The sequence below is a fragment of the Coenobita brevimanus genome, chromosome 92 (genome assembly GCF_032717465.1).
Source record: "Coenobita brevimanus isolate Jiangsu-jjx chromosome 92, ASM3271746v2, whole genome shotgun sequence".
Taxonomy (NCBI): Eukaryota; Metazoa; Arthropoda; class Malacostraca; order Decapoda; family Coenobitidae; genus Coenobita; species Coenobita brevimanus.
In genome coordinates this window covers 12,880,909-12,906,300 of record NC_137045.1, presented here as the reverse complement: position 1 = coordinate 12,906,300, position 25,392 = coordinate 12,880,909, and the positions used below count along the sequence as shown (strand labels likewise).

At 41.7% G+C, this 25,392-nt stretch overlaps 1 protein-coding gene across 1 annotated transcript; it reads right to left on the bottom strand.

Moving 5' to 3' along the window:
- Positions 1-609: 609 nt before the first annotated feature.
- On the bottom strand, positions 610-25,368 carry LOC145412085 (macrophage mannose receptor 1-like). Its single transcript, XM_080282002.1, has 6 exons — positions 25,365-25,368; positions 2,384-2,674; positions 1,804-2,061; positions 1,394-1,588; positions 890-979; positions 610-767 (listed from the first exon to the last, which is right to left on the bottom strand). Exons 1-6 carry the CDS (start codon positions 25,366-25,368, stop codon positions 610-612), a joined length of 996 nt encoding a protein of 331 aa, XP_080138128.1.
- Between the last annotated feature and the right edge of the window lie 24 nt (positions 25,369-25,392).

Sequence of the window (25,392 nt, the reverse complement as noted above, 5' to 3'; positions counted from 1 at the left end):
TTTGTATGTACCTTACAAATTTTCTGAATCCACTTGTTCCAAATTCATTCTCTTTCATTCCTACACTACCTTTCTTTCATGTTTTTCTGCCAGTGTTTTGTTTCTCAGTTGGAATCAGTTGGAATTCTACATTAAACGATAAAAATTTTAGAACCCCTGTCTTCCAGAAGAAACTTAAGATTCAGAGAGGATTGCGTCAGGGTTATGCATGTCAAAAGGTATATTATCAGATATTCATTTCGAGTCATCCCAGTCCTGTATCTTGAATAGTGGAGGCTAAATTTCCTTCATGACTTCAGTGAGACATTTGAATGCTTTTGTGTCAACATATAAAGACATGGCCATGAAACTTCCAATCAGATGCCTTGTGATAGACAGGGTTAGACTTTGATGATAAATTTATTTTCATCTTCCCGGGTTCAAAACTGATTATATAAAAGTTTGACACACGAAGCGTGTGATAAATATGGAACATAGGTGCAGTAAATGGAGTGGAGTTGTATTTAGGCATACATTATCATCGGTTATTGAGGCAAGAGTTCTGAATACAGACTGTTGCATTTCACACTTTAATATTCATAGGGCTTTTAAAACATGACTTAATGTTTACTAAATGCTGTACAGGCAGAGCGGGTTCATGAGTAGGTCACACACGTCGTCGCGGAAATAGTGGTAACCTTCTGCGTTTAGCAGGAGACAGTTCTCTCCTGTTCCTCCGGCAGGCTCTTGGATGCCTTTAGTGTCTTTCATACCCCAGAATGGTGTTCCTGGTCAAGAGAAAATACCACCGTTATGCATAGTGTTGATTGAAAGTACAGTATAGGCAATAAGCATTTAGGACCAAAAATGCTTTTATGGATAACGGTAACAATTATTCGTGATGACTAACCCATTGGCACTGAAGTACTATCGGTCCAGGTCCAAATGCCCTCGGTGGCTGTGTCAGTCCCGCCAAGCCAGAAGGAGTGCGAGGCGATACCTGCAAGACAGTCACACATAAAGTCCCTCTCACGCTCCACACCAGCTCTTCACCACGTGGACAGTGTCACGTGTCTTGATTATATAACCTTCCATGCCTAAGTAAACGCACTCATTTAAATTTTTGTATGAGACGAAAATTTTTATGTTCTCCTGTGCCTTAAGAGCGGGGACAGAAAACTATAATGTTTTATAGACAAAAATTTCTTTTCTTACCATTTCATGGACATACATCGTCAGCCTTACCTATTCTTGTTGTAAATATGCATCCTAAACTGGCTGGGTAAAATGGGCGCAGTTTTCGATTCACGTTCATATACATTTCTGGTGAATACAGTTCGTTTCGTTGTAGTGAGTTAAGTGCTTGGACAAGAAATCTTGAATGTGCATTTTCATGAGAATCTGGTGCACATACCTTCCTGGTGAAGGTAGAGGTAGATGGCTCTGAGGTGCTCGATGTCTGTGATGGCTGCTAGCTCCCCGCCTAACCCGTGGCACGACTGCCTGGCCTCAGTCCAGGTCTGGTCAGCCCAGGTCATGAAGGCCAGACACAGGCCGCCCACTTCCACGAAGAAGGGTGGACACTCCAACCGGGGTCGGGGAACAAGAACTGGAAAACGGTTCATATATATATATATTTATATATATATATATATATATATATATATATATATATATATATATATATATATGAGAGAGAGAGAGAGAGAGATGTATATATATATGTAATGTTTAGAACCAGCATTGTATACCTTGTACTTGATGAAGTAACTGATTCATAATCGTTAAGAATAAACATAGCAAGTCACCCAACATCTGTATTACCAGTTTTGTTAGCCTGTTGCACTTGTTCGCACAGGCATGGACGGGAATAATTACAGTGATAATCGTTCATATAAAACGAGTGTGTCAATTTCAGTTGCAAACAATCTTCATCTCCCGAGGCGTCGTTTGGCTCTTGGTAATTAGTCGTTGCGCACCAGAATGGAGTGCCCATGGGAACCGATGTACCAGAGGAGAAGACCCAGTCGCCCTCGGTCACTTTGTCGTTGCCGTCAATCCAGTAGTCCATCGCGTCCAGACCTTTAGATCCAGCCGTTGCGATGTGTTGGAAAACGAGACTTGATTATGTGAACGATCATTATGATGTCGCAGAAAACAGGCAGAAGCAAGGAGAAACGTAAAGTGGATTGGACTGGTGAATCGCAATATGGTTATGAAAAATACTAGGAAAAAGATACATGGTTGTGTTATAACTTTGTACAAATGGTAGCAATCCATTGCAAAATTTGATATTCCCTACGAGTAAACATGCTTCTGTTTGTCAGGCGTCTGCACCTGTCATCCAAAGGGATATACATCATATTAAGAATATCACAGTGATACAGGACCCAGGCCATCTCACCATTAGCATGTATGTAGTCAACGATGTTCTTGTGTCGTGTGGGTGTGTTAATCACGACCAGTTCCCCATCCAGGGAGTGACACATCTGTTGGGCCTCAGCGTAATTCAGCTCAGCGAATGTGGCGAAGTAGAGGCACTGATCTCCCACCAGCGTGAAGGGTGATGTACACGGCCCAGAGGTGGGTGTGCCCACCAACAGACACTGCTCACCCACACCCACATACGGAGGAATGCATTGACCAGAACTACCTTCACTGCTGGTCACTTCAGATGCCATTGCCTTGCCACCATCTGTAGGCGTCAAGATATTGTGATAGGTTCATGATAATTACTTCAGACAGAACGAAATTAAGATATGAATCAAATCATGGCATTGCTTTTGTGTGACCGAGTAAGTGACAGGAAGAGATTTACTTCCAAACAGCTGAAATATTTGTGTTCAGATGTTGATGATCATGAAATGTTTGTTCTTTAGGGGCACTAGTTTGATCCTAATGATAGATAAATGTAATGGTCCTTTGTACAGGTTGCTATTACTGATGGTTCGTTGCTCTTTGCACATTATCTAAGCATTATTCTGGAAGTATGTTAGTGTATCAAAGACCCATAGTACCTAATATTCCTATTAAATTAAAAGGTAACAGTGTTCTCCTCATAATATGCTAATCAACCTTGCGTTCGCAGTTATGATGAACATTCAGCCCAGTTATTGGGTCATGACAGACCTTAAAGATGGACTCACCAGGCATTAGCAGGAAAATCAGTATCAAGGAATGCTGTAGCCACATCCTGCAGTTTGGGTTGTTGTCTGGTAACATCCTTGAAAGAGAGCGTATGTTAGTGAATAGAATTCAGTGGACCATCAGTCGGATATGGGAACATTGTAAAACTTTGCCAATACTGTATAAAAGAAGACAAATTGATGCTGCAAATACTGAAATGATGCTTCTCTCTCTTCGTGATGGGACTGGATATTTGCCACTCACAGTTAAGCAGAATCTTGATAACTCTCCAACTTTAAGGCTTTCCACACGACTGCACTCCATTATCTGGTGGCTTGTCACTTATTTGTTGACTTACTGATAACACAAGGAAATGCTCCATGAATCTTGATTTCTAAAAAGATCTAAATATTTGTTTTTATATCATTTCAGTTGTATATTTCGTTAAATGAGTTCGCGCACGCACACACACACACACACACACACACACACACACACACACACACACACACACACACACACACACACACACACACACACACACACACACACACACACACACACACACACACACACACACACACACACACACACACACACAAAATGCTCCATGAATCTTTATTTCTAAAAAGATCTAAATATTTGTTTTGTATCATTTCAGTTGTATATTTCGTTAAATGAGTTCGCGCGCGCGCGCTCACACACACACACACACACACACACACACACACACACACACACACACACACACACACACACACACACACACACACACACACACTATGAGGGTACCGTACAGATATTGTCCCTTCTACTGGAAACTGGTATTAAGCAGCCAACTCATCTTTTCATCCCAGAATTCCTTGGCAGTCAGTGTTTACAAAAACTGGTTGTTATTGGCAGAGAGAAAGACAGACGGAAGGCCGCTCGAGCCTTGTAAGTGAGTGACTGAGAAGACCAGTAAATTCTTGCATTAGAGAATTGAACGAACACCAAACCATGTACCACGTTTTTCGCCGTCTGATTAATTGGCTTTTGCACTTTAAAATCACTGGGGCACTTTATATTTTGTCCCTCATTCTGTTCTTCCTGCACATTCAACGTATAGCTCTTCCTACACACTCAGCGTCTAATCCTTAGCTGTCCCTAATAAAATTTTCTTTTTCTTGACTCCCTCCCCCCCTTTTTTTTTTCTCATGCTGTAGCAATGTTTCACCCATTATGGAATTTGATGTGCGAGGAGCGTCATATGTTTTAGAATCAGAGTTTTCACGAACGCTGGTATCACGTCAGATAGATATAAATTAAGTTAAAGGGGAAATTTGATGCGAAGGACTGAGCAAGTCTGCCCAGGATGACAAAAGACATATTAGAAGCAGCCATCTTATGCTTTAGACACACCAGAAACGGCCATCTTAGTTGTCATGCTTTAGACACACCAGAAACGGTCATCTTGTCAAGCTTTAGACACACCAGAAGTGGCCATCTTAGTTGTCAGGCTTTAAACACACCAGGAGTGGGCATCGTAGTTGTCAGGTTTTAGACACACCAGAAGTGACCATCTTAGTTGTCATGCTTTGGACACACCAGAAGCGGCCATCTTAGTTGTTATGCTTTGTCAGATTTGTATCGGTATCCATTTTGTTGTATTTAGAATCCGAAAGCACAATTGAAAGTTCATAAAATGCTGTCTTTAAACAAGTTCCTTGAGGAAAGCCTAGATTACAGGAATGAGATTATATTTACTAAGTATTTTTTCATTGCTCATGGTGCAGATAGCAAGTCATAGCCCCGTCCTCTCTTTTTACCCTCCACTTGACAAAGTCAGAGGAGGGTATCGTTATCACTGGGATCAATAGGTGCCCGTCTGTAGGGCTGAGAGGCAGGCCGGCGGGGCTTCTGGCCGAGCGTAGAGATTTCGTTTCCGGGACAGAATTCAGAAAGTATTCATGAAATTTCACATAGTTATGTGTCTTATAGTGAACAGGTACCTTTTGATAGGTAGAATGCTATGTCTTAACTAGTTTTATTTTTTAAAATAATGAAAAAGTAAAAAGATAATTTTTCGTTTCCGGGCTACGACTCAAGCTAATACAGGTGCAGGCTTCAAACTCTCTAGGAATATGTGTTAACATGCTCCTGGTGCCTTTTGTTAGTTAGAATTCCATGAGATTATACAATGTTTGAAATTGCAAAATTACATAAAACAGAATATTTTAATTCATTTTTCTATTAAAACTTTGCAACTATTGCAGCTAGGAGGCAGAAATTGTACTTGATAAATAATTATATGAATATCTACTTATGTATGAAGTTTCATGACTGCCTATTATGTAGTCATAAAAAATGACTGCGTAAATGTAAAAATTTTAGCATACGAATCATAATTTCATCAGATCTGCTAATAACTTCATTATTACCATGGATAAACTACTGATTTTTAATAGTTTTTAAGTCTTTGTGTTATACAGGAGGGGGGTGGGGAGGTGAGGGCCTTTATGCGCTTGGTTAGGTATGCAGGGAGGTGGGGGGGGGTATGTGCTTGGTCAGATGGAGAGTTGCAACAGCATGGCGTTGCTAATGTTTATCTTAATTATAATACGGAACAGATATTTAGGAAACAGGTGATGCTTGTGAATATGATTTTTTTTTTTTTTTTTTTTAAAGAAGGGAAATTCACAGTGTGGTGAAAATGAGTGAAAATTTCCCTCTCAAAAATATTTACAAGGTTGATGCTACAGGGTTAACCCTGTGTATTTCTTCATAGCGTATATCCTCTTATCTTGGATTCGTGATAATATAACTCTGTGTAACCTTGGGCTGCTCACAAACAATGCACTCCTGACGTCTTCCAAATGGGGCGAGATTTTCTGACGACTGCAGCAACATGCTTTTTTTTTTTTCTTACCATTTCCCACGCTTTGAGCGCCTTCATGTAAAAACGAGCCGCTTATCATTACCTAAAACCACAAGACTGATGCTGGTTTCTGGGGCAGGCGTAACAACTGTCGGAATCTCACGGTGACGCACTCTGTCCCCCTCCACTGTCACCAAGAGAGATAAAGGGGGAAAAAAATAAAATATGAGAAGTATGTATGTTTTCCTTATACTATAGTGTATTAAAAGGAAAAAAAGATGTGTTTATTTGCTTATTTCATCATCGTCATTGTTGTTGTCGTTTTCCTTGTAACTCCTCTCTCTCTCTCTCTCTCTCTCTCTCTCTCTCTCTCTCTCTCTCTCTCTCTCTCTCATTCCCCCTTCTGTTTTCATTTCCTCTTCACTCCATTTTTTCTCCTTTTTTAATTTTTTTTCCTCTTCGTTCCTGCCATCTCCTCTCCTCTCCTTTACGTAGCTCCACTTTTTCCTCCTCTCCCCCTCCCCTTCGTCTTTCCAACCAACACTTCATCAGAGTAATTACCACGATTGACACCAGGTGGATGTTTTCTCCTTAGCGTCTGTTCCGTAGCGATTTTACTTATAGGAAAATGCTGAAGACTATTAACGCGCCTCATAAAGAGAAACAACTGGTAATGAAGAGGAGTTTTGGAGTGTTCGTAGCACATCTTCCTTAACGATTTATTTTCGGTGTTTCCCCATGACATACTCTATACACATTTTAATAGGGACGTTATTTGCATATATAAATTAGTAGAGTATGTAAGCGATCGATAAGCAGAAATAAAATGGTAAGGAAGAGGTGAAAAAGGACTAAGGCATCTCATAAACTGAAAATAATACTGCTAGTAACGAAGAAGTGCAAGGGGGTCTTCTTAACAAACGAGAACGCGGGAACTGTACTCTATTCACCTTAACCTGTCCCAGATTTTTGTCATCTTGCAACTTATTTCACGCAGCTTCAGTGGTAGACAAGGACAGTATTACGCCTGTGCGTGCTTTCCACAGCACTTCGTCGTGACTAGCATCGTATTTTAAAGTTAACCTATTGCTATGACTCAGCAATTAGAGAGGAAGAGACGGAAATTTTTTAGACCAGGAAAAAGTGAGAAGAGTTTTAGACAAAGAAAGTATAACGCCCCTGCAGCCTTTCCACAGCACTTCTTCGTGACTAGCATTGTATTATAAAGCAAACCTATCGCTATAACATTTTTAAACCAGGTGAAAGTGAAAATAGTATAGTTTCTCTCCTGTCTCGGCCACTCCCCACCCTTTTCAATTAATCACGCTCCCTCTACCAGGCAAATACAGAACAAGAGTCGTCGAGAAGGGAAAGGGGAGGCATGAGAGGAGTTAATAGATTGTTTGCTTTATTTTCTATTTATCTTTAATGTGAGTGGTGAGTAAATGGATGTGGTTCGTGGCCAAATTTTTGCTGAATACTTCCTTTCCTTGCAGATTAAAAGATATATAAGAGAAAGAGTAGTTAATGAATCTCCTTTATTATGTATTAAAAGAATGATTCAGTAAGAAGCGACAGGGAAAATGAGAGAAGTTATGAAATTACTTATTTTATATTCCGTTTATTTTTCGCCCAAGTGATCATCTCCATTCAGTCCGTTTTTTTTTTTTTCCTTTCACAGCTACCACGAGATGATTTTATAGAAATTTTATATTTTTCTTACTGGTGGTGGGATTAAATCACTTTCAATACGAGACAAATAACGAACGATAGTCACTGAGATGAAAAGGTGAAAATGGAGGAGCTAATAGAGAATTTATTTCCCAGTTGTGCTTACCCTGAATGATGAGTGGATGGATAGCAGGCGACGATGATTCCTTTGCGTCTCTCATCCTACCTTTAAAAAGAAAATATATGTCAACTGATCTGACGCTAGACGACTGATTCTAGGGTTCATTCAGGACAACATTGACAAAAGTGTTTCTTATCGTCCGTCATCATACATCACTTCCACCCAGCCACCCATCATGTCCTGTTCAGCTGTGTCCCTCCACCTCGTCCTCGGTCTCCTTTTTCCCATCCCTCTGTCAATCCACGACTATAATCCTTCCATTTTGTACTCGGTCTCTCTCTTGTCGTTCTCCATTTTCCTTCATAAGTTTATTGCCCCACTTCATCCTCCGCCCCCTTGCTCTCCAGTCAGCTTTGCAACCCCATCCCTCAGCGTCGTTTCTCCTAATTCTATAATCATATTTCTCAGTATCATCCTCGGGCTCCTTTCTCTCCAGTTAACCTCACACCCATATCCCTTGACTTCCTCCTCGACCCTTTCATCTCCAGTCAGCCTCACAACCCACATCCCTTCTCCTCACCCTTGATCTCCTCACTCTCCAGTCTGCTTCACACCCACGTACTCACACCTCATCCTCGATCTCCTCACTCTCCAGTCAGCTTCACACGTACCCTTACCTCATCCTCGGTCTCCTCACTCTCCAACTTCGCAGACCAGCCCCTCCACCTCATCCTTAATTTCCTCACTCTCCAACATCACAAACCAGCGCCACCTCATCCTCAGTTTTCTCAGTCTCCAGCTTCACAAACCAATCCCTCCACTTCATCCTCTGTTTCCTCACTCTCCAATCAACCTCACGTGCATTAAAAAAAAAAAAAATGGCTTTGAAATAATGAGCACGCTATTGGAACTTATGAGCCGTTGACAGTAATTAGCAGGGTCCAATTTAAAATCCAACTCAAATTAGTGGTTGCTGATTGCTGGTATGTTAATTATCTCAGTTCTGTGGAGAGATGAAAGCCAATTAATTATATGCACTGCCTTCAATAGTCATCAACCGGGAAAAATGTGTGACGGACTTAATGTTCTTTGATATGTGAACGAGTTTATGGAAGAGAGGAGAGGGGGAGAAGGGGACTGATATGTACACAGTAGGATGAGGGGATGGAAGACCAAACTGATAAGAATGTGTAATACAGAATTAGGAATGTGTAATAAAGAATTTGTACGAATAGGATAACATGAGCAAGATGAAGAAAAGATGAAATACTTATTTCATGCAAAAGGAAGGAGCCTGGAAATTTATCCTATAAAAAGAGAAATGACGAGAAAGAAAGAAAAAACACAAAACAAGGTGATAAAATCATTATCTATTCATTTCGAGACGCATGGAACACGCAGGTACGGACGGACAGGTACTGCATGTCCACCGGAAAGGAAGAGGATGACAGGCACAGTCCAACTAGTGTCCTGATGAAAACAAGAATGAGCAACATTTTGGCTTGGGAAGAAACTGCTGGGAGTCAGTGGGGGGAGGAGAGTTGACGTCATACTGCGTAGAGCTGCAGTAAGCCAGTTTTTTTTTGCATGCTACTTAGTGTTCCTTCTCACCTTTTCCTGCCAGTTTCGGCGAGAGGGTCTAGTGGGGTGGGGGAGAGCCTCTTTTGTTATCCTTGTCGTATTATCGTATTTAAATAGGAGCTGCGCAGTGTGAGTCAAACGTCTTTCTGCAGTTATCCTCTTGTCTTGTACTCCTATCCATTCTGAAGATAAAAACTTCTCCATGCAGGAGTGGCTGACACCCCTGTAGAGATTCAGTATTTGATAAAGGAACCACGGAGTCTGTTGGCAAACCCTCTGAGAACCAGATTTTGCAATATAAAGTGTTATCTCCAAGAAAATTTACACGATAATGAAACACAAGGAATGTTGAGAGATCATTGAAAGTCTTGTGTTCTTGAAAACAAGGGGAAGACGATGGCAAGTATAAAGATGGAGAAGACTGTGATTTATGATGCATCAAATATTTTTTTTTTCCCCAAGAATCAGACCAAGAAGTTCATTAGAAGTCGGAAGTCTCATTGTACGATATTCTTAGTGAATTGCTCTCGACACTTTGAGGTTGGAAAAGTAAGGTATGGATTCATCAGCGTAAGTGTGAATAAAACCAGGACGTACAGCTGAAAATATTATTGATGACAAATAGGAAGCTGGTGAAAGTTAAATATCCTTGATGAATAATAGGAAGCTGTTGAAAGAACATAGTGTCAATCCCAGCTGACTACAGCTAGAGCACGATACCTGCGCTCTTCCCTGTTGAAGATCGCTGACACCGAGTTATCTTTGCCAAAGACCACTTCATTCTAACAACCACAGCTTGGCTTCTGCGGACGCTTGTAATTGTCCTGTTCGCCTGTGGTCACACATCAGTTATTCAGCAGAAATTGATCACTCAGTTCTTAGCTAAGATAGCTTATAATACACAGAAGTGACTGCATTGGTGACTGCGATGTACTGTTGCTTCACCACATCTTTTAGATGGGAAGTAGGGCAGGGATGATGATCATATTATTTTATAATTATGGCTTTCCTCCCATTCTGTATCGAAACACGATTTCCGTAGCATCAAGATATATGGTTAAAGCAGCGACTCAACCCGGCTGTCAGGAATGGGAATGAGACTGACGAGAACAGAGAGGGCCAGAACCTATTACCTATCCCCTGTTCCCTGCACCTGACAGGTAGATTTACGAGGATAGTTTAGTGAACCCTCTCCTCTCCTCCTCTTCACTTCTTTTTTGTTCTCTCCTCTACAGTACTAAACTGTAGTCTATACTCTCTCTCTCTCTCTCTCTCTCTCTCTCTCTCTCTCATTTATATATAGATAGATAGATCTATATATTGATATAGATATAGATATATAGATGTAAAGTGATAGATAGATAGATATGGATATACTCGTATCATATATATTTGATTATATTTGATATATTTCCGCTTCTCTCTCATCAAAACCTAGACGCCAGGGCCAGGCAGTACTGTGACGGACGTTTTGGCTGCATCGCTTCATTCCCAAGTGGACGTCAGTGTGGGAAGTTCGTATGAGAAGTAGCATGGAGGCAGGGCAGGCTTGAGGCGAAGTTTTGTTGATGTGAAAAACTTCTTACCTTAATGGAAGTTCTTTTTCTTTCACATCTCTCTCTCTCTCTCTCTCTCTCTCTCTCTCTCAGTATCTACGCATTTTCTTTATTTCCCTTTATACTGCCAATTCGTCCCACAACGTTTGAAACAAAGAAAGTAACTGCATGATCTTATTTAAAACGCCCAGATTTCCGTCAAAGTAATCTTCAAAGCAGTGAATAGAATTGGTAGTTCTTCAAGGATTAAAAACACAATCTTAAGTGGCTTTCAGTTGTCTGTGGTATGCAGATTCGCTTGCGGTTGCAGTAAGGCATCGTAGTGGTAGTTGTAGTAGTAGTAGTAGTAGTAAGTAGTAGTAGTAGTAGTTTTAGTACTAGTAGTAGTAGTAGAATAGTACTAGTAGTAGTAATAATAACAGTGAGTAGTAGTAGCGGTGGTAGTAGTAGTAATAGTAGTAGTAGCAGGCCCAGATTCATCAGAAACGCGAACCCAATGGACTGCAGGCTAAAGTTGCCTCTCCTGCAACCCACCTTTCACCTTTCGAGGGAATAGGGAAGCTGAGGGACGTTTGTATAACCAGGCAGCCTCAGCTCCTAGTTACATCAGTTCCACCACATGAAGGCCTCTTTCCACCACCACCGTTACTGCCTGAGACACACAAAATCACTTATCTTGTGTTGCGGGGACGGCTGAGTCTGCTGATGTGGGAGTGGGTGTGACAGTGGTAATAGGAAATGAATAAATGGTGAAGGATGGGTATTGATAACGCTGAGCCGTCCCCGCAACACACGAGTGGAGGAGAAGGGTTATATAATTTTGAACCAACCTGTTTAGTGAGAGCCCATCAAACCAGTGCCAAGTACTTTGTTTTGAAAAAGGTCGGTTATTTTTTTTTCCTCATCATTTGTTAAAATCTGTCTGTCTTTCTATCAATCTGTCTGTCTCTCTTCCTATATATCTATTTTTATCGACAAAATTTCTAAGTAGACCTGTATTGATCTCTCAGGAATTTTACTATATGTGTGGTATAATCAGCTTGTCTTATCTTCTTATGTTTTTACTGTCTTCTGTTTACTTCAAAATTTACTCCATCACCCTGCATTTTTCCTTCCTTCCTACCCTTCTTCCTTCCTTCCTCCCTCCCTCCCTCCCTCCCTCCTTCCTCCCTCCCTCCTTCCCTCCCTCTCCCCCTCCCAGGCCCATCTCTGCATCTCATCACGTCTTGTGTAAGTAATCCAATAAGATGATTATTTTGATCAGGCTAATTTCATGGAGGAGCCACGCCTGAGTTATCAAGAAAAAGAGAGAGAGAGAGAGAGAGAGAGAGAGAGAGAGAGAGAGAGAGAGAGAGAGAGAGAATTTCAAGGCGTTTTCCTTCGCAAATTGATTAAAACTTCACTCAGCAGCTAAATGGTTTGAGAATTGGCTAGAGCTGATTGGTCTGAAGAGTGAACAAGGAAGGAAGGAAGGAAGGAAGGATGAAAGGAAAGAAGGAAGGAAAGGTTACTACACGTCTTTCCCTCTTCCTTACAGTTTTCATTATCGTTCCTATCTCCTCCTTTTCATTTCCTCGTTGTTGATGCATCCACTTTGTACTTCCTTCCTCATCTTCACATTTTTCACATCTACTTTCCTTCCTTCTTTCCTCTTTTCATCCATATTCCTTCCCTCTTCTTCTTCTCCTTTTTTTTTTTTTTTCACTTCTTCATAACTCCAACTACCTTGTCTCATAACTTCTCGTTCATCTTCCCTTCTTCTTTCCTGCTTCAGCCTTTCCTTTTCCTTCTCCTCTCCTTTTCTTTTACTCCTCTTCATTTCTGACCAGTCCCATCCTCACTTCTCGCTCTACATTTTCCCTTTTAATTCTTCGTTTCATGATTTCCTCTCTTCTTTCTGTTCACATTTTTATATTTGATTTCTCTCTCTCTCTCTCTCTCTCTCTCTCTCTCTCTCTCTCTCTCTCTCTCTCTTCCTCCTCCACGACCATAATTAGAAGTTGAGTAGGTCCCAGACCTGTCAAAGTATCCTAATTGACAGCCGGAAATTATGAGAGAGAGAGAGAGAGAGTAGGGTGTGTAGGAGAGGCTGGAATGCGTGGTGTGTGTGTGTGTGTGAGAGAGAGAGAGAGAGAGATAGATAGATAGATAGAGAGAGAGAGAGAGAGAATAAATGAGAAAGCAAGATGAAACTAAAGAGGATAAAAAAGAGTAGTGGTAAAGAGAGTAATAGTCAGGTCTTAAGCTCGGATCCCAGAAGATTTCCTCTCTCAGTAGGATAAGTCTCTCTCTCTCTCTCTCTCTCTCTCTCTCTCTCTCTCTCTCTCTCTCTCTCTCTCTCTCTCTCTCTCTCTCTCAGTAAAACACACCAGTAAAACACCAGTGCATTGACTGAAACAGTACATCAACAAAACTTACAAAATATTAAAAACCACATCAGTAAAGCAGCTCTCGTAACAGCACTGAAATATTACGTCACTGAAACACAAACACTGCATCAATAAAACTAATAAAACTCCACCGCCGCCTCAGTTAAACACCATCTCAGTAAAACACAGCAATGAAACACAGCTATTAGGCTACTGTGCATCCATGAAACTCCAACTCAACGTCATTCTAACGCCCAGTGAAACGCGCTTCGTTAGCCAAATTCTGTAGTTTCAGCATGTTTTATTTTACAGAATACGTGCTTTTGAAATTAATGCTTGAGGCTAAATTGCGAAACGATATTACACTTGACTCGCTTTCCTGTATGTACTCTCTCTCTCTCTCTCTCTCCTTCCCTCATTTTCTTTCTCATCTGTTTATAAAAGACTGAATGTGAGACTCAACAAGCGAAGAAAATTACGTGCGAGATAATTGTGAGTAAATAGGCAAAATGTCCGAAAATGTGCGTCATCTGCTGGTACATGGAACGACTACTGGGCCACAGGGAAAGGACTGACTAGTGTAATTCTTTGTAGGTATGTGAAAAAAATAAAGTAAATGAATATGGGATTGATATCGAAAAGAGATGATTAAGTATGAAAGCTAGTAAACAGAGAGAGAGAGAGAGAGAGAGAGAGAGAGAGAGAGAGAGAGAGAGAATCAAAAGTAAGGAAAGATTAGCCACACAGAGGGTATGAGTGAAAATCAAAGTTAGTAAGAGAGAGAGAGAGAGAGAGAGAGAGACAGAGAGAGAGAGAGAGTACTTTGAATGACTGTGAATCTCCATCAAAGTCTCACTGGGGGCAGACTCATGAATATGGTGATGAGTCCCTGAACCAAGTTTGAACTAGGGTTAAGTTACTGTATGAGAGAGAGAGAGAGAGAGAGAGAGAGAGAGAGAGAGAGAGAGAGAGAGAGAAATATACATGAACCCACACATACACAAACAACCGCTACCCATCAAACAAATTCCTTCCCATTGACACCACACACACACACACACACACACACACACACACACACACACACACACACACACACACACACACACACACACACACACACACACACACACACACACACACACACACACACACACACACACACACACACACACACGCCGATAGCGTAGTTTTTATTATTTAACTCCAAACGATTTTTGTCAAAGAGTTTTTTGTGTCTGGCAGTGAAGAGGTTGATTGGCTGTATCTAACCCCTTCAGTTCGGGAAAAAAAATCAGGAAGTAATCTCTCTTACAGATGGGAGTTCAAGAGGATTGTCTGACTTTTCTAATTCAAGAAGTCTCATTAAAAAAAAAAAAGCCTCAAAATAACAAGAATGAAATATTAAAGGCATTGTTGTACTAGGGGACTTAAATCGTCAGTTAGATTAAAGCATCAGTTTTACAAAGAAAGAAGGATTCACTGTTCTCAGCTCTTCCTTCAGTGCATATGAGTTTCCCCTCTCGGATATTTAAGGTCTGGCGTCCCTTTTAGCTGGCCTCACCCCTCTGTCGTCTGCCCCAAATAACCAGTCAAGTGCTGAGGGCTGAACATGATAACTCACTTTAGCCAAACGTTTGTGATGCTGAAAATGCCCTTTGGTGAGACGAGATCCCTTTAGTGTGATGTTTTTTCTCTGGTGCATCCCCGCCATTTTATTTTTATTTCTTCTCTCTTCTCCCCCTTCCCCTCCTCTCTCCATCCCTCTCATTCGTCCTTCTGTCTGTTTTCTCTCTCTTCTTTCTCGTCAACCATCCCCCATCTCTCGTATTTCACTTTTGCAGCCACTCCTTTGATTTTTTCCTCTCTCTCTCTCTCTCTCTCTCTCTCTCTCTCTCTCACACACACACACACACACACACACACACACACACACACACACACACACACACACACACACACACACACACACACACACACACACACACACACACACACACACACACACACACACACACACACACACACACACACACACACAGCACAACTTCTCCCCTTCCGATATAAGAATACAAATCAGCATTCCCTGTTAACTCCACACCCTTCTCTCGTCTGCCTCAAATAACCAGTGAAGTGGTGAGGGAGGAACTAGATAACTCAATTTACTCAAACCTTGACGAGTGAAGTGGCTTTTGGTGAGATGAACTTGCGTTATTATGATTCTCTCTCTCTCTCTCTCTCTCTCTCTCTCTCTCTCTCTCTCACAAGCAGCTTTCTCCATCGTAAGTTCTACTCCATCAGCTTCCCTTCACTCTCTCCCACATTTTCTCCACTCCCTTGGCCATTCTCTTCTCTCCTTCCCACCCATCCTCCTCCTCCTCCTCCTCCTCCTCCCTTCTCTCCTTCCTCCACCTCTCACTCTACCTAATTTTTTCCTCTCACTTTTTTACCTTCCCGCTTCCCCTCCTTCCCTCCCTTCCTCCTGTCAGTTATGTTACCTCCCTTCCTGTTCCTTCACCTCTTGTCTCATCCCCACTCTCCCTACTCCCACTTCCTCCCTCCAATCTTCCCCCTCTCCCTTCCTCCCTTCCATTTCCCTCCCACCCCTTTGTTCTCTCTCCCACTCTTCCTTCCTCTTCCCTCGCCATCCCCTCCCCTCCTTCTTCCCTCTCACTTTTCCTCCCCCTCCCTCCCTCTCCCTCCGCATACCCCCCCCCTCCTCTTCCCCGCTCCCTACCTCAGGATACGTCTTCCTTTTCCTTCCTTCCTCTCTTCCGCTTCCCGATTCCTTCTCCCTCCCCCCCACTCTTCCTCTCCCCGATTTCTCCTCCCTCCCTCCCTCCTACCCTCCTTCCCGTGTTCTCCCATCATAATTTCTACTCCCTCAGACTCTCTTTCATCTCTCTCTCTCCCCCTATCTCCTGTTATCCCCCCTCTTGATTCCCTCTCAACATTATTGCTCTCTCTCTCTCTCTCTCTCTCTCTCTCTCTCTCTCTCTCTCTCTCTCTCGCAACTCATATATCAGCCAGAACAGCCGGGAAGTAGAAAAGTTAAGGGATCAATGAAGAATGAGAGAGCAAGCGACCAGAAAAAGTGAGAGAGTGAGTGAGTGAGTAAGTGAGGAGAGCAGGGGATGGAAAATTACACCTCTTCTCTGCGATGACGATTTTTTTTTTCATTTTATTTTTGCTAATTTTTTTCGTTTGCTTAGGAGAGGGTTTCTGAACTGGAGATCTTAATCCGTGTTTTTCGAAGCATTTTTCCTTGAGCTGAAGAAAATCGTCTGGTGGGCGTATGATTGAAGTGAAAGGTTGAAGTAGTTTTTTATGAGCTGAGGAAAATCGTCTGGGGTAATAATTAGAAAGATGTTGTAGTTTGGGGTGGCTGTGCATTATTTCCATTTACAACTATACTAATTTTTCCTCCTCCTTTTCTTTCCTTCCCTTGGCGTCCTCATTTCCCTCAGTCTTTTCTTTTCTCACTCTTTTCCCCTCTCCCGCTAATTCTTTCTTTCCTCCTCTTCCCCTTTCCTCCTCCTCATCTCTTTCTCTCCTTCGACTCGTATCCATTCTCTTCCAAATGCACTCTCTCCTCCTCTTCCTCTCTCCTCCTCCATTTCTCTCTCTTTCTCTTTCTTTGTCTTCACTTTTTTCCTCTCTTTTCCATCCTGTTTTACTATCTTTCTTTACCTCCTCCTGTCTTTCCTCCTTCCCTCCTCTCTCTCTCCTACCCACATCTTTCTCTTTCACAGTGTTCCCTTTTTCACGCTGTCACTCCCTCTCACCCTTATCTTCCCTCCCTGCTCTCCCTCATGGTCCCCTTCCTTCCTCTTCTTTCTTATCATTAGCTTTCCTCTGCTTCCTCTCATAATATTCCCCCTTTTTCTGTTTGTCAGTCTCTGTCTCCTCCTGTTTTTTTTCTCTCTCTTTTTTCCCTTTATGTCGCCATCTCCCTCTTTTTTCCCTTTGTATCTCTCCCTCACTTTCACCCCTCCCTCCGTTTCTCCCCAGTGTACCCTTCTATTAACCTCTCCCTTTTTTCTTTCTCTCCCATCCTTTCCCTCTCTCGCCGTCTCCCTCTTGTTCCTTTTATATCTCAGCTGTTCTTTCCCTTCTCTCTCCTTCCGTTTCTCCCATCCCCCTCTCTCTGTCTCCCTTTTCTCCATCTTCCCCTCTCTCTCTCCCAGTCCCTTAATCCCCCAGCCTTTTTGCCTTTACCCAGAAGGACACAGCGAACCCCTTTAGAAATATACTAGCATCAGCTACTCTCAGGGACCAACCAATTTCCCTTCACTCTGAGATTATAGACCTTGATCCCTTTTCCTTCCGTTGCCCCTACTCCCTCTCCCTCTCCCTCTCCGTATTTCCTTCCCTCCACCTAATCCGGACAGAGACGAGGGAGATCTGTCAGAAGAGGAAGGTTGTCGACGTCCATTTGTGTGTGTGTGTGTGTGTGTGTGTGTGTGTGTGTGTGTGTGTGTGTGTGTGTGTGTACTTTTAACTATGTGTGTATACCCAAGCCCTTAAGATGCATTGCGAGGAACACTGGAGCTCGCCATAATATCCCAACAAGTATTTTATTTATTCCTCTGTCTTGTCCAAGTGATATAATTCCGTATATGCTTATAGAGAAGACCTACATCTTTTCCTAGATAAGTTCGCTTCTCGTGTATTGACATCTCTTTTGATTATCTGCCGAATCTCAGATGTTGCCAGTATCCCCCAAAGACACATTTGCTCCCAATTTTAATAATCTTTTCTTCATACACACTCACACCCCTCAAAGATGTTGTCGTCTCCTTCATCTTAAGTCAGTAAGAGGCCAAAATATGTAAATAATTAATAGCTAGATAGATATATAAAAAATAAAAAAATAAGTGACTCAAAACTTCAGCTATAAGTGACTAGAAACTGACCATAAATTTTCATCCTTTGGCTGCAAAAGGTCTGTCTTGAGCCGAAGAAAACTGACTAATAATATCAAGAATTGAACCTAAAACCCATCATCGTACTTTAATAGGCTTTGACGTGGAAAAAGTACTCGAAATCTGTTCCTAAGTTAGTACAGTAGTTAGGTAATAATTTTTATGTCTTTTACTCCTTCCAGAACACCATCATAGAGGAAGTCCGACGTATGGAGGATGCCTCGTTAGCCTCTTCAGTACTGTGACGTTATTCGCTTGTGCAGCTGCCAGAAGAATTTGCTAAGGTTAGGATGAGTCGATCAGATAAATACCTCAAGTTTTTCTGTTACGTTTCTGCCACATAACATTCCACACACACCGCCACCTCCTTTGTGCTGTACACTTCTTTCACCTTTGTATATCTTTTCTCTTTCACCCTCCACCTCTTCTGTACAGGCCATAAAAAAATTTTCGGCACCCTTACGGCACGATACATTATGCCACACCACACGAAGCATTCTGAATCAACTCCTGAATTACGGTGCGTGGTTGATATCCCTGGCCTTGTGTTGCTGGTATGCGTCAGTTCGTCTGCTAATGATGAAATCCGCTGGGAGAGGGAGAGAGGTACAGGGGTATCAACCACCCCACGTATTCTCGCCGTGTGTAACAGTGATCGTAGCGAAGTGTATCAGAGCAAGGGGTGCCGACAGTGTTTTGAGAGGCTGTCCATTACACATTCATTTCCTACCTCCACATCATTCCGTTTCCATCATTCACCTCTACTGTACATTCCACATTCATTTTCCCCTCCATTGCATATTCATCTTGTATCTCTATAACATTCCACATCCCCCCCCCCCACCTCCATTGTGGCAAACATTCCACCTCTCATCATGAACAGAACGCATTCCACATCACTAGAACTCCCTGTTGACTGATACCCTGTTAAATGAGAAACTACGCATTCACAAAATTGGTTATCAAAAAAAAAAAAAAAAAAAAAAAATACATCGGCATGTTCATACAAGTATTGTAGGTGTAAAAATCTGTTGTTATTATTATTATTATTATTATTATTATTATTATTATTGTTATTATTATTATTATTATTATTATTATTATTATTATTATTATTATTATTATTATTATTATTATTATCATCATCATCATCATCATCATTGCTCATCCAGTTTAAGGTTTCGTTTTAAGTAGTATTGTTTTAATATTATTATTATTATTATTATTATTAACACCACCACCACCACCACCATCACCATCATCATCATCATCATCATCATCATCATCATCATCATCATCATCATCATTGCACATTCAGTTTAGGTTTTGTTTTCAAGCCACGCAGCCAACAGAGGGAAATGCGGAAATCATTTGGACGCCGCGACAAAAAACAAATATTCAGTACTGGAAAAAAAAAAAAAATGGCCCGTGCAGCTGAGTTCCGTTATCAGATTACGGGGCGAGAGTCAGAGCGGGAAATGGATGCCCAGCCGTAGTTTATTATTTCAGTGGTGTGCTGCTGCGTGGCCCTTCACTACACAGCACTAAAATGTATATGGCGGTAAATAAATGTAGGTAGCCGAAATATATGTGGCGGTAGATAAGTGTAGGTAGGTAGGTAGGTTGACAGATGCATGGGTGTATAGATGGATAGATACAGATAGATTGTAAAGGGACCCAGTTTGTTATTTTACTAGTCCAGCTGCATGGGCCATCACTACACTGCACTAAAATACAAGTATACATGGCGGTAGATAAATATGGGTGGGTATATAAACAGATGGATAGATTGTAATGGGACCCAGTGTATTATTTCACTGGTGCATCTGCATGGCCCTTCATTTCACTGCACTAAAATGTTTGTATTATAGAGATAGGTAAGTACAGAATACAGAGTGATTGATTACTAGAGAGAGAGAGAGAGAGAGAGAGAGAGAGAGAGAGACTGACTACAAAAGCTTTTTGCAAATACACAAATGACGATCTTAATCTTATTACAGTTCATGACGTCAAGTATTTTCATATACTGAGCTGCAGACTAGAGAGTAATCTTTGCATTTCAAGAGTCAGTTATTCTGTTTTAACGGTCAGAAGAGACGACTAATTGGCAGGTAAATAAAAACTGCTGTGAGAACTGTCAAGAGATGCTGGAAAGGAATGAAAAATTTTTAAAAAGTGGTTGAATGAAAGGTATTCAAGTGAAAAATAACAACTTGTCTTTCTCGTGGTCTTTAATTCTACCTCCGGTGATGTATTTTTCATTTTATTTTTACTATTTTCAGACGCTTTTCATTCAGCTGAGGAAAGACTTCGATTTAGGTTGGGTAGTTTTAGCTGTCATTAAAGATTCAATACAAGAAGCCTTTACTAAGTTGGGTACATGCCTCTTTTGGCAGAAACAATACTGTAACTTTTAAAAAAAATGCGTCACTATATTTAAGAGGTTAGGTGTTTCAAAAGTAGGACTTAAAAAGGGGTAGATTGGCGTGGATTGTTTTTTCTCCCTGTTCAGATCTTTCATGTACCCGATGCACGTCAGGCACAGTTGCAGTCAATAATCATTTTATACATCTTCTTTTCTGAAGGTAGGCAAGATCCTACTCCCAAACCTGCTTGAATATTAACAGTCAGCGTAGAAGGATGTCGTAATGTCTGACAGGTTGATGAGAGAGGATAGAATAACTTTTGACGGTGCCTGAACGTGTGTATACAATATCAAAATTTAGGTGTACAGCCGAGAATTTCCAAGAGTCGAAAAATGGAGTGATTGGGAGTGTGACATATCCCATCCAGGCGAGACTAGGCGTTGCTTATGAATGAAAGAGAGAGAGAGAGAGAGAGAGAGAGAGAGAGAGAGAGACACGAAAAACCAGACACAGAGGCACGAGACAGAAATAAAAGAATACGTGAGAATTATCCTGGTATCATGATTGCGTACACGTGAGAGTATGCAGTGTTTATGGGCGGACATAACACTGTTGGATGACCCTGGTGTCCGCTGGTGTCCATTGTGGGGGCATTTGGAGTTTAATATATAGTGTGTCTGAGGGGGGGAAGGGGAGAAATGGAATGTATGGTGTGTGCGGGGAGGTGAGCTTATTTTTATGTGTGTGTGTGTGTGTGTGTGTGTGTGTGTGTGTGTGTGTGTGTGTGTGTGTGTGTGTGTTCGTCGCAGTTTCTGTAATTGTGTATACATAGGTCAGCATTTGCGTGTGAGCCTGTATACCTTTATGTGCAATTGCCAGTATGTGTGCAGGAACACGATGGCGAGGTCCAGAATAATTTCACCAGCAATTCTAAATCCCATTTCCATCAGAGACAACAATTATACATTTCAAAGGCACAGTTTTGGGTTACATCTCCGTCCCCCTCAAAGCAGGCAGTCGGACCCGTAAAGCACTTTGAGCTGCCGGGTCTGGTGCTGATTGAGGCTCCATTACCGTCCGGAAAAATGTGCCCTGTCTGCTGGGCTGGGAGGGAGGGGGAAGGGCGGAGGGACTTTGGATGTACTGTGGAAATTTGTCGCATTATAGAGAGAGCTGTGTGTGGGGGTTGGAGGAAGGAGGGGTTGGAGGGTTCTCTCTCTCTCTCTCTCTCTCTCTCTCTCTCTCTCTTTGTGTGTGCGTGTGTGTGTTTCAGAGAGAGAGAGGGAGAGAGAGGAGTAGGGAGGGCAATAAAGCAACAGGGGCGCATCTGTTTCCAACTTTGCTAATTTAGAGATGCAGGATTTCCACCCATTGTCGCCCTTAATGACGCTCCTTTGTTGCGGTGGCTCAGGAATGGGTACTCACACTTTGGAGGGAGAGGGAGAGAAAAGGAGAGAGAGAGAGAGAGAGAGAGAGAGAGAGAGAGAGAGAGAGAGAGAGAGAGAAGGAGGAGATGAGGTAAAGAGAAGGAACAGTGGAGGGGTTGAGTAATGGAATGATTGAAAAAAGATTGACAATATTTCTATGTTGTTACTGGAAGGGTAGGTACTTAAACATTGGACGGAGTGGGAGAGAACAGGAGATGAGGAAGGAGAGAAGAGAGAGACGAAAGACAGAGGGAAGGAATGATGAAAAGAGAAAAGACAGTATTTTTAACTCTGAGGATTGGTACTTACACCTTGAAGGGAAGGGCAGAGAGTGAAGAGGAGGAGGAAGATGTGGAAAGGAGTGGATGAGGTAAAAGATGGAAGGAAGAGAGAAAAGACTGAAGGGGAGAGAGAGAGAGAGAGAGAGAGAGAGAGAGAGAGAGAGAGAGAGAGAGAGAGAGAGAGAGCAGTTAATAAACAAGAAGGGGAAGCAGGAAACAGAATAACAGAGACAATATGCAAGAAAGAAGTGAGTTGCGAAAAGAAACAGAAAAATAAAGGGGGTGAAGAGCAATAAAGGAGAGAGAAAAAGTAGTGTGACAAGAATGGAGGAGAAAGAGTAAACGAAATAAAAATGAAGAGCAGTATGAAAGAGGACGAGGCGGAGAAATATTGCGTGAAGAGAGGAAGGGAGAAAATAAGAATGAGGAAAAAATGGATAAGATATGAATGTACAAAGAAAGAAAAAGATGATGATGATGAGAGAGAGAGAGAGAGAGTCCCAAATTTCCTGCATTTCACTGATGAATGGTAAAAGCTAATTGCATTTTCTACCACTCTGAAATATTGAATGGAAGTTTCGCCACGATTAGTTTGCCTGTTCGTCCGTATCATTTCATCCATGGACTATTTTAGGAGCCGCGGTGGTCTAGTGGCAGCGTGTACGTCTAACGATGCGCGGATCCCTGAACAGTATTGGCTGTACTGTAGGTGGCGTGTGAGGTTTTGCAGCATCTCATACTTAACGGTTTACTCTGCATATTACACCTTGACTGTGTGTGTGTGTGTGTGTGTGTGTGTGTGTGTGTGTGTGTGTGTGTGTGTGTGTGTGTGTGTGTGTGGCTCAGTAGCATAACATAACCTCCAGTAACTGGTTAACTATCGTTACTAATAGGCCATTAACCTTCCAGACTCGAGTTATATTAGCCATCCTAACTCATTAATTGTCCCAAGACGAGTCTTCATCTCCTAACCTAATCTAACTCTAGACCTCGCTTCCTAATCTAATTGACATATCCTAACCAAACGTAGCTGCCATAAATCAATGAAACCCAACTTAACCTAATCAAACCTTGCGAACTTGAGTCCTAATTCCCTAACCAAACCTAATTTAGCCTTTTCTTTTTATGTGAGGAAGAAGGAACCAAAGGCAACGAGCCCGCAAAACTGTTCCCTCCAAGAGAAAAACAAAATACAAGAGAGAGCCAAATTCAAGATCCATTCATTTCGAGATGCCTGGACATAACTGCGTTTGAAAGACTGGAGATCATAGGAAGCAGGAAATACAGACAGAGGGAGACAGTTCCAGAGTTGACCTGTTGCATAAATGAAGGACTAGGAGTAACGGTTAACTCTTGCATTAGAGAGTTGGACAGAAAAAGGGTGAGAGTTTGCTGCTAGACAAGTGCTACGCGCACGTCGTAGAGGTGGAGGAATGCTTGCAGACAATTCAGAGGAATAGTGACCATTGAAGCAGCGATAGAAAAGAGATAAAGATGCAACAGTGCGACGAAGAGACAGAGGTTGAAGGGAGTCAGTAAGAGTGGGAGAGTTAATGAGACGAAAAGCCTTTGACTCCACCCAATTGAGAAGAGCTGTATGTGGGGAACCTCCCCACACATGAGAGTTGTACTCCACTCAGGGGCGGATAAAACCCCTGTATAGAGTCAACAATTGTGCAGGGGTAAAGAAGGAACGGAGTCGGCTTAGCACACCCAGTCTCTTGGAAGCAGATTTTACAGGAGATGTAATATGATCTTTCCAAGATAAGTCCCTAGTAAATGAAACCCCTAGCCATACCTATCCTAATTCTAGTCTATACATCATAAGTTAAACTAATCTAACCTGCACGGGGCCCGCTATTCCTCTATCATTTTCTCTTACCGTCCCTTCTCTGTCTGAGAAGTGGTTGAGATTTGTGTGGATTGTTATAGTACTTTCACTCTAACTTGGCCACGTTTTCGTTCTGTTATGGCATATTTTATATAGCTCTGGCAGATTGACAGTACTATGGCTCTACATTCTTTCCATAGTACTTCTTCATATCTGTCATCACACTGTAATATTTATCTTTTGTTACAGCTGAGCATTCAGGATAGGGAGGTATTTACTTCCTTTATTGCCCTTTCTTTAGCGGGCAATCTTACTATACCCAATGGATTTGTGCTATCATATAGTGTATGCCTGGATGTGTGTTTTTGTGTGCAAATGAATGTTTCTATTTGATGAATATTTTTAATTTCCACTATCTTGGGTTAGGTTAGCTTAGGTTGAGATATCTTAGGATGAGAGAGCTTAGTTTAGCTTGTCGGATGAGCCAAAATGGACCATCAGAGTAAGTTATGTTACTTTAGTGAGGTTAGGCTAGGTTAGGTTACTTGTGTTAGGTTAGGTGGCAGTCAAGAGCTTTTGCAAGGTTAGGAGGTAACTAAGATTTTGATAGTCATTTTATGGTTATTATTCATTTGCACAACAAATGAGGCCTCAAAACACTTAAATGAACTAAAAATCTATCAAATGGAAGAAAAAAACACCATAAATAAGAAACAGCAATAAAGGAAATATTTACCGATAGGGATATGGCAGTTTTAGATTTTGTTAAAATTTAGCTTCATTATTTACCATTCAGTACAAGCCCCAACACTCCGGGGAACATTGTCCCTGAAGGCCAAGCAGGGCGCAGTTTTAAATCAAGTTATAATGAAAAGAGTATACCCCCTCCTCAGATTTGGAGTAAATCGGGTGAAAATTGACGATTTTATGCCCATTTGAAATTTTAGGCCCGACCCACCTGACATTGACCCCCCTACTGCTAACTGTGGGTGACCCTTCTGATGCAGTGAGGCATGTTATACGATGCAGATTTGAAAGATACACATTTAGGTCTCGGTTTCATGTCGATATGACGAATTTGAAAGGAGTTACGGCTAAAAAAAACTATTTTTTTTCATACATTTTTTGAACCTACAGCCTGGGCCTTGGCCCAATTTGGCCCAAAATTTAATCATGTGATCAGAAGGTCATAGCCTATCATTCCTTTAATTTTAATCAAAATCGCACCAGTGGTTGTCGCGTAAATTTAACAGACAGACAAAGTGAAAACATACCCATCCCCGACCTATAACACGAATCCTC

Bases quoted from the DNA above. Each gene is read 5' to 3' on its own strand.
- LOC145412085 (XM_080282002.1), bottom strand. The intron at 980-1,393 runs GTATGTGCACCA...ACTGTCTTGCAG, and splicing joins CCTCTACCTTCACCAGGAAG to GTATCGCCTCGCACTCCTTC. The intron at 768-889 runs GTTAGTCATCAC...TCTCTTGACCAG, and splicing joins TAGTACTTCAGTGCCAATGG to GAACACCATTCTGGGGTATG.